The sequence below is a fragment of the Pinus tabuliformis genome, chromosome 8, assembly GCF_031772625.1.
Source record: "Pinus tabuliformis cultivar Carrire ecotype Pingquan chromosome 8, CPIR1, whole genome shotgun sequence".
Taxonomy (NCBI): domain Eukaryota; kingdom Viridiplantae; phylum Streptophyta; class Pinopsida; order Pinales; family Pinaceae; genus Pinus; species Pinus tabuliformis.
Genome location: NC_142294.1, coordinates 1,278,756,041 through 1,278,765,871, shown reverse-complemented (window position 1 = coordinate 1,278,765,871; position 9,831 = coordinate 1,278,756,041). Strand labels below are relative to the sequence as shown.

At 34.9% G+C, this 9,831-nt stretch overlaps 1 protein-coding gene across 1 annotated transcript; it reads right to left on the bottom strand.

The window, feature by feature from the left end:
* Positions 1-9,096: 9,096 nt before the first annotated feature.
* LOC149240071 (uncharacterized) lies at positions 9,097-9,627 on the bottom strand. Its single transcript, XM_089370041.1, has one exon. The coding sequence runs from the start codon at positions 9,625-9,627 to the stop codon at positions 9,097-9,099; it is 531 nt and encodes a 176-aa protein (XP_089226167.1).
* Positions 9,628-9,831: the final 204 nt, after the last annotated feature.

Sequence of the window (9,831 nt, the reverse complement as noted above, 5' to 3'; positions counted from 1 at the left end):
TCAATCTCTTTTGAATCATTCTAATGAGTATAGGAAGGCGAAAGGAAGAGTAACGCTTATAATATCTATGATCCCAAAAATGACATGATTATGCATTAAATTAATGAGAGCGGGAGATAGTAAATGAGTGTCAGTGATACATGACAACAAATCCAGGCCAATTTGAGGAATAGATTCCTAGCCAACATCCCATCCGAGGTTCCCAAAAAATGAATTTTGGTCATGAGAATACCACGTCATGATTGTGAGATACTAGTGGGATCCAGAGTAGCATCATGAAAGTCCTAGTTACCTTGAGCCAGAGGAGTTCTGGGATGGGTGACCTCCTGGGAAGTCCTGGTTACCGGGTGCAAGCACCGGAAGTGATGATTGATGCTATGTGATTCATTTCACTAGTTTCAATCCCACTTCTTCACCCCTGTGAGCATCACCCGATGCAATGAGTGCTAAGTGAACTATTCAAAAATCATGAGAAATTAGTCAGTTACAACTACCTCTCATGGAAATGGTCATACGTGAATGACTTACTTAACGCAGTTGAATCCCAAATTGATATCTAATATAATGCACTGCGTAAACCCCCATACTTAAATTCAAAAAGAGTCAAGGGATCTCTACTTGAATGGTTCATGAGGCACAATACTTGCTAAGGTTTTGCAAATGGGGTAGCAAGCTAAGTGGGCTTGATTGTGGGGAAAACTCCACAGTTAAGTGCGCTTGAGCCAGAGGAGTTCTGGGATGGGTGACCTCCTGGGAAGTCCTGGTTACCGGGTGCAAGCCCCGGAAGTGATGATTGATGCTATGTGATTCATTTCACTAGTTTCAATCCCACTTCTTCACCCCTATGAGCATCACTCGATGCAATGAGTGCTAAGTGAACTATTCAAAGATCATGAGAAATTAGTCAGTTATGACTACCTCTCATGGAAATGGTCATACGTGAATGACTTACTTAACGCAGTTGAATCCCAAATTGATATCTAATATAATGCACTGCGTAAACCCCCATACTTAAATTCAAAAAGAGTCAAGGGATCTCTACTTGAATGGTTCATGAGGCACAATACTTGCTAAGGTTTTACAAATGGGGTAGCAAGCTAAGTGGGCTTGATTGTGGGGAAAACTCCACAGTTAAGCGCGCTTGAGCCAGAGGAGTTCTGGGATGGGTGACCTCCTGGGAAGTCTTGGTTACTGGGTGCAAGCCCCGGAAGTGATGATTGATGCTATGTGATCCATTTCACTAGTTTCAATCCCACTTCTTCACTCCTGTGAACATCACCCGATGCAATGAGTGCTAAGTGAACTATTCAAAAATCATGAGAAATTAGTCAGTTACGACTACCTCTCATGGAAATGGTCATACGTGAATGACTTACTTAACGCAGTTGAATCCAAAATTGATATCTAAGATCCATGTTATTTAAGTATATTTCCCTGATGATATGATGCCAAAGTCCTTTACTGCAAATAACCTCCATTTTTTTTAGGATCAGTGCCATATTGAAAGAATCCAAGTCTTTTAGGCCCCAAGCGCCAAGAGTGACTGGTAGATTGAGCATCTCCAGAGTAGCAAGATGGAATTGGATGTATTTTTGTTTGCCTGGCCACAAAAAATGTCAAACCATGGAGATGATTTTTCAGACTACACCCATTGAAATTTTGTAAATATGCATCTAGAAAATTGTAATTCTATGGAGAACTAATGTTATGAGGATAAGGCATCCTCCCAGGGTTATCCATTTATGAGTCCACTGATTAAGATGCTTGTCAAATTTATTTAGCATCCAAGCCCAATCCTTGTTTTTGTAACCATTCGGCTTCAAAAATAACCCGAAATACTTAAAACTCCTCTACAAATTAATGATCTCTACATAAAATATGTGTGCTATCTCCAAAATCTGTGGCATTCTCAGGTTCATTCGATACAAGAATCTTCTTATTATGGTTTATGAAGAGACCTCAGGCAAGTCTGAAGTCATATAAGATATGAACGATCACATTCCATTATGAGGGTTCACACCTTCCAATCTCTAACAGGTCATCATTAAAAATTAGATCGGATAGTGGAACCAGATTTGTAATCCAACAACCTGATAAAATCCCACAGGTTTGTGCATCTAAAAATATTTTTTTGAGGCCATCGGTAATGATAAGCAACAGAAGCGGTGACATGGCATATCCTTGTCGAAGACCTATGGAGGCTGAATTTTTTTTGTGGAGAAATCATTGACTAGGATGGAAAAGGAGGCATACATTATATATGGTTTGATCTATTTAATCATTATGTTTCTAAGACCATTTTTTTGTAGAATCATCCATAATAGTTCCCAATCCATGCAGTAAAAATATTTAGTTAGTTCAATCTTCAGGAGACAGTCATTCAGATGGCCAATCTTGATGGAGTGCATACATTCCTATGTGATAGCTACCACATCATGAATTTGTCCATGATTTAAGAAGCCAATTTGTTCAACAGATATATGTTTGGATAAGAAGGGTTTGAGGAAAATTTCTATGGTTTTGTATATTAATTTGTAAATGGTATTACGCAAGGATATTGTTCAGAAATCCATAAAAGAGGTAGGTTTAGAAACCTTCATAATGAGAGAGATAAAAGTCGCATTTGTTGCACCAGAGACCCATCCAAGGCATCTGGAATCTTCAGCCATCTCAGTGAGATCATCAATCATTATGTCATCGAAATTTAAAAGTTCCATGGTCCATCCATCTGGACCACAAATTTTTTCTCTGGCTTGTTCTTTTAGTACAAGGAGGAGTTTATATTTGGTGACAAGGTGTTCCATTTGAATGTTGTCCTTCACTATAGTTAATTTGGGGAAGAGATAACATATATCCATTTGTTTGCTGAAAGGGACATGTTCCCTAGAATGAATAAATTACTAAAGTGGTTCATTACCTCCCCTATAATGTCATTTTGTGAAGATAGAGTTTCTCCAGATTCAGATTCAATACTCCAAATAGAGATTTTTTGATGCCACCTATTAACCTTGTTGTGGAATTTTTTTATTCCTATCCCCTACTTCAACCCACATATTTGGACTTTTTTATTTCCGTTTTTCAGCCCGTAGAAGCAAGATTTCAGATCCGTGAAGTTCCATATTAAGGATTTTAGGCTTGGAAGTTTCAGAAAAATATTTCGGGTCATTAAGATCCTCCAATAGTTGGACTTGTTTGTCGATCATGATTAACTCTTTAATCAGATACTGCTGCTTTCTCTTATCCCAATATCTTACCTTTTCCTTGAATGCTCGTAGTTTACAATTAATTTTGTCCATCATCCAAGAAGAAGAGTCACAAAAAGGTGTCTACCAAAATGAGCAAACAAGATTAATAAAATATGGCTTCTTCAACAAAAAAGTGGTTGAATTTGAAAGGTGAAGATGTAGTATACCTAGGGGGGATATTATGGGGTATAGAGGGAAGCACCTAAGAGAATAATGTAATAATGGGATGGGCCATAGTTAATAAATAAAGTGGTTAACTAGAATCATGTAAGGGACCACAAGTAGTTAGCAATAATGTGATAAGCCCATGGTATTAGATATATGGTATTGAGAGAACCATGGTAATGACCCATGGTATTGTATGTATAAGTCCTATATAGAGGCTAGTGACTTCCCATTGAGAGATGTCAAGGATTATTGTATTGGCAAGCATATGGCTTGTGGAGTGTTCTCCTTTCTTAAGGAGTGATTGTATGGTGTTACCCTACCTCAAGGGTTTGAGTAATAAAGAAAATCATTTTCCTGTTATATTATTGGGTCGATCTTATTATTTCTGGGCATTTTTCTATTCTCATTACATTTGCAAGTCAGATCTACTACAAGTCATATTAGATCACTTTCTTAGGCAAGCAGATATATATATATATATATATATATTTGCAGGAAATTTTTGGGACGACAAGTTTGCAAATCATATATGAAACATATGGTACAAAATTTGCACAATCAAATTGTAGATATGGATTATTTGTTAAAAAATACCCAATTTCAAAAAAAAATCGGTTGAATTGTAGTTCGGATGCGAGAGATATCGCTGATTTAAAATCAACTCTTTTTTTAGAAATTTTGTGACAGCGGGACAGCAGCAGCGCAAATCTTAAATTCTAGAATCTAGAGTGCCAAGATCGAGATTTCTATGACATGGGAAGATGTATAATGGTTGTTCCATTTCCAAAAATACATCATAAGAAGGATTCTAAGCAATATTGACTGAAGTGTGGCCATTTTAAATTTTTGTCAAGTAAGTGTTTTTTCAAAACCCTCTTCGTGGCTTCTAGCAAGATATTTTTCACAGGAAAATATGATGGCCCTACTATTGAAGAGTACATAAGAAGGAAAAGTCAACATATGGGATAAATTGGAAAAGTTTCTTATTTCTTGGTTTGAAAGATGAGGTTGCCATATGGTGGCGATAAGTTGACAGTGAGAAGTTGTGCAAACTTCTAGATGAAGAATTTGAAAAATTCCGTTTAGACAAATGGTATCATGCTGGAAAACAAGATAATGAGAAACATTTGGGGTTATTTTATACTGGTATCTCCTTATTATAAGTTCATGGATGTATTTAGAAGGAGAAGATCATCGTGTCTATAAATTCTAGTTGCAAGAAAAATCTTATAAATCTTAATTTGGCAAAAAAATTTGCAAGTTCCAGCAAAACACATGAAAAACACCTAGGTTGATAATGATGATGTTCAAGTTTATAAATATTTGAATATTTCTATGGATGCGTATGTATTGCATTCTGATTTTTATGCTTCAGATATGGATAATGTGGATACCATTGGATGGAATCTATTGGTGCTATCAATATTAATGTGCGGAAGAAATTCCTGAAGCTTTGGTATAAAAAGAAGAAAATTACATTATAGGATATTTCCATCAATAAACAGGTAGAGTCCAAGGAGGCTGAAACAAAAAATGTTACTGATACTGATACATCAGATGAAGAATTCATGGTTGAAGTAATACTGGAAGATAAGAAACAATCGTAGGTGCCACAACATGTATCAGATAGCAATCAGGCTCCATTATGTGGTGAATTAAAGAAAGAGACACCATTGGTTAAAACTTCAGCATACCACCACCCACATCACTCCGCAAGAAAACAACGAACATGATGGCAACAAATTAGCCACAAGGACAACAATCCCCACATTATAGATAGAGAGGAGTGTCGATCCACCCACAACACATCAACACAGAAGATCTGCTAAGGTCAACTTCCATATCAAGCCAGCAAGGCACCAACTAGATCAAGGGTTCACCTTTCCCTTGGATGGATAGATGCATGTGCATGGTACCATTGGACTACCCTTTTTAGTAGATCTTATTATTTGTGTTCTTGTTATGTGTCGAGGATGAAACATGTTTAAGGGGGGTGGAATGTAGTATACCTGGGAAGATATTATGGGGTACAGAAGGAGGTACCCAAGGGAATAATGTAATAATGGGATGGACCATAGTTAATAAATAAAGTGGTTAACCCACATCATGTAAGGGACCACAAGTAGTTAGAAATAATGTGATAAGCCCATGGTATTAGATATATGGTATTGAGAGAAGCATGGTAATGACCCATGGTATTGTATGTATGAATCCTATATAGAGGCTAGCGATTCCCCATTGAGAGATGTCAACGAATATGGTATTGACAAGCATATGGCCTGTGGAGTGTTTTCATTCCTTAAGAAGTGATTTTATGGTGTTACCCTACCTCAAGGGTTTGATATTAATAAATATCTAAAGTTTATCTATTTCTATCTTGTTATTTCTGGGCATTTTTCTAGTTTCATATATTTTCAGGTCAGGTCTATTACATAAGGCTTATGAAGTTGTACTCTAGTCCAAATCATCAAGATAGGAAAGTGATTTGAAATTTTAATTGGAAGGATCCTTGAGTGCAAGTCCTTAAGATTATTTGCTATGGTTTCTTTTAGATAGAAGTGATCTAACCGTTTTTCTATGCCTTGCAAGCCCATCAACTGTTTCTCCATGTAGGCCCCATGGGATTTTTCGCTGTATTTTTATACAATATTGTTATGCATAAAATCCTAAATACAACTTTAATCATTCAAAGATAATTATTTATCATGAATGTGTATGTGTCTATAGAAATTATGTTAACAATCTAAAAATCCACAATTTCAACAATATGTTGTTACCAATAGACCAACAACATCAAGTAAATGACCACAATCACTTGTTTACAAGTTGTAACGATTTTCAATCAAAATCGATTCACACATAAACAACAAAATAAATACTCATTAGCATGACATCCCAGATATCGCCCTTACGTCGAGGTGCCACACACTTTCTTAACCCATCAAGAGATTGCTCCAGTTTCTCAATTAAGCATATCCGTGTTAAGGATCTCTTTGGCCTTTCTTCTTGCGAAGGTTTCAACATAAGGTCATGTTTTGTGGGTAGTTAATCATATTTCTCTATATGCTTTTTATTCCCCAACCCCAAGGAAGGTCGGAACTCCAAAAAAGGCAGTCTTCAAAGCTCCCGAAACTTTTCCAAACTCCCATTCTAGCTCCATTGAAAAGGTAAGTTTCGCATACATTTCCAAAGCTCCCGGGAGAGTGGGAACCATTGGAATAGGTTTCCCACCTCTCTGGAGCGGTTTCGGTGTAACAGAGAATTTTATCTTTAATTGTATTAAAATTCCCTTCAATGCAATTCTTTTTTTAACCCTAGTAAGCCTCTCTCTCTTCGAAAGGAATTTAAACTTTCAAATTCAAGATGGAAACAACACCTTACCTCTAGTGTAGATGAACATAAAACACCTAGAGAGGACACACCCAAACATTGTCCACATGCGAGCCTCGCAACATGCAACTACTCCTTGCTAGCCGAACCGCAACCAAATCGTTTAAGTATACAGAAGGAAAAAAATCCGAACACAACTCCACCAACAAATCCCAAAAATGAACACACAAATTTTTTAAAAACAAAAGAGCAAAAAAAACAACACAACATTACACCAATTTTGCCCTCTCAAAAACATCAAGAAAATATGTTAGTGCATAACCACAACACCCCAATATAACTCTATATACGGTTCTCGATACCCTTTGCAGTGCCCTTCATCCCACCATAAAAGAAACTGCCATATGAGATATTTGTAACGGGACACAACGCGTCCAAACAAACAACACAACAACAAAGAACTTACACCCGTGGCTCATTGTTCCCAGAAACTTGCTTTCCCAATTCCAAATGCCAATTTATTTTCCATTTCTTCATCTTCCCATATTCACCTCCAAAGTTTTCCACCATTTCACTTACTCTTCATATTTCTTTTAATTTATCCCCTTCGTTTACCTAAGTAAATGAAATGTATACTTGAAAGAGAATCCTATATAATTTTAGCATTTTCATATTTCAAATATATAATTTTAACATTTTTATATTTCAAATATTTAAATTCTTTAAAATGCATTCTATTTCATTTTTTTGTTTTTTTTTTTTTAATTTAATAATTTAATTTTTTTTCCTCTTTCCCTGTACCGTTGCTAAATAGTTGCACTGTCTGCTTTCAAATATCTACACTATCTTTTAACATCGCATTTTTAATAAAATTAATATTTCAACCTGCATTTTCTCAACATTTAATTCAAACTTTCATATTTCATTTCAATATAGTTTCTCGTTTCATACTTCAGTTTTAACATGAAATTGTGCAATGTTAATTTTAAAAATTCTTTTTTTTATTATTCAACGTATTTTATTTCATGTTTTATATATAATTTTTCAATAAACAATTCGTATTTTTTTGTCCTCATTAATATGGTTTATTTCTTAGTATATATTTTATTTTTCAATATTTCATATTAAATTTTTAATTATAAATGTTAAATTTTAAATAATTTTCTATATGGCTTTAATATATATATTTTTATTATTTTTAATAAATAGTTTTTGATTTTTAATTTTAAATATTTCATATTTAATATCTAATATTCCATATATTTTTATAAATTTTAATATTTAATATTTCATTATATACTATTTAATTTTTAATATTTATTATTATTTAAATATTTGATTATAAATTTTGAATATTTATTTTCAAATATTTTATATTGAATATTTATTAAATATTAAATATTTAAATGTGTGAATATTCAAATGTTTTAATATTAAATTAATGTTTTATCTATTCTATTATTGGCTCTATATTATCTCTTCTATTTACATATGTTTTTTAATATAAAATCTTTTTTTTTTTTTTTTATCTATTAGACTAACTTAAGTACTCATGGGGGATTTGAACAGGTGACCTATCACAAGGAGTGCCTTAACAACGCACCCATTCACCGTCAATCCAAAGCCCCGTGGGCTTTTTTTAATGTAAAATCTTTAATACTTAATTTTAAATATTTATAATTAATATCCAATATTATTATTTAAAAATTTATTTTCTAAATGTTTACTAAATTAGTGAATTCGGGAGGTTTCTCTCCAAACTTTTTGAGCATAAGAATAAAACCTTAAATCAAACTAAATAATTCGTTTTCTTTAGGTCCGATAGACCAAAGTTTAGTCTGAGTGGACGTTAACCATCATCATCGTATTAAATAAACCATATCTTTAAATGTTTTATTCTCCCCACTCCAACCATTTTGATGTCTTTGAGGCGTTGTCCTTCATGCTGGACTCTCGAGCGTGGATTAAATATATTTTTATTTCTTCGGAAAAATATTTCATTCTATGGCTTCATGCTCTAAATCCCGACAACCATTGATATGTGACTTAGACGAAGAATATTTCGTCAAGGCTCAATTTTTTTTCAGAGAGAAAAATCTGTATAGTATTATATCGAGACAATATAAAGAGTACATATGAGATACAACAAGAGCTAAAACACTAGCATCCTTGCGATCATATGGAAACAAGATCTTACAGATATAGGGCCATCATCATGAAGAACAGAAACATGGATATAGCAAATAGTCTGACAAAATGCAATGAACTAATTCAGATGTAGAAAAAACTAAAAGCCAAAAAGAGAAAAACTGTGAAACATATCTGGATAGGGAAGAAAGCAAAAAAGATCAGATCATATTCCCGGGATGAAGAAATCCTGAATGAAGCATGTTCGGTCGTCCACAGATATCAACAAGGACCAAGCACCAGGCTCAAGAGACAGAGCATCCTTAGACAGACAGTCCGCCTGATCATTAAGGGAGCGGGGAATGTGCTTGATAGATGGCTGAACTAAATTGTTCCAGAAATACATAATCCGATTCATCCATCCAGAAAGATGTGGATAATTGATAGGGCAGGCACCCCTGACATGGTCAATCATGACTTTCGAGTCCCCAAAAATAGAAATGTTCTGAATCTCCATAAACACGCAGAAAGCAAGCAATCCAGCTAAATCCCTTGCCTCAGCCAGGCTGTTTGTACCTCTCCCCCCGTTCCAAGATAAAAAATATTGCAACTTTTCATCCATGATTATATGAACCCCGCATCCACATATATTGAACTGTTTGGCCCCATCAAAGAAGGCTGCGGGCAGAGTATTGAGAGGGACAGTCTCGTCAATTTTTCGTTGCACATCCTTCTTGGGTTCCTTGATAGGCAGCATACCGTGAGTGGCTAAAATATGTTGCAAAGAAAACATCAGAGGCTCTTTAGACTACTGGAAGATCTTAGCGTTCCTCCATTTCCATAAGCATCATAAGATGATGATAAACAGAGAACGACAAGATACTTTTTGCTCACTCCACCATTGGTAAGCATCCTGTATTGTAACAAAAACATTGTGAGAAAAACCAAAGAGCAGAGACAA

What these genes read in the sequence shown, in the direction of transcription:
- LOC149240071 (XM_089370041.1), bottom strand. Translation starts at nt 9,627, where the DNA reads ATGCTGCCTATCAAGGAACCCAAGAAGGATGTGCAACGAAAAATTGAC.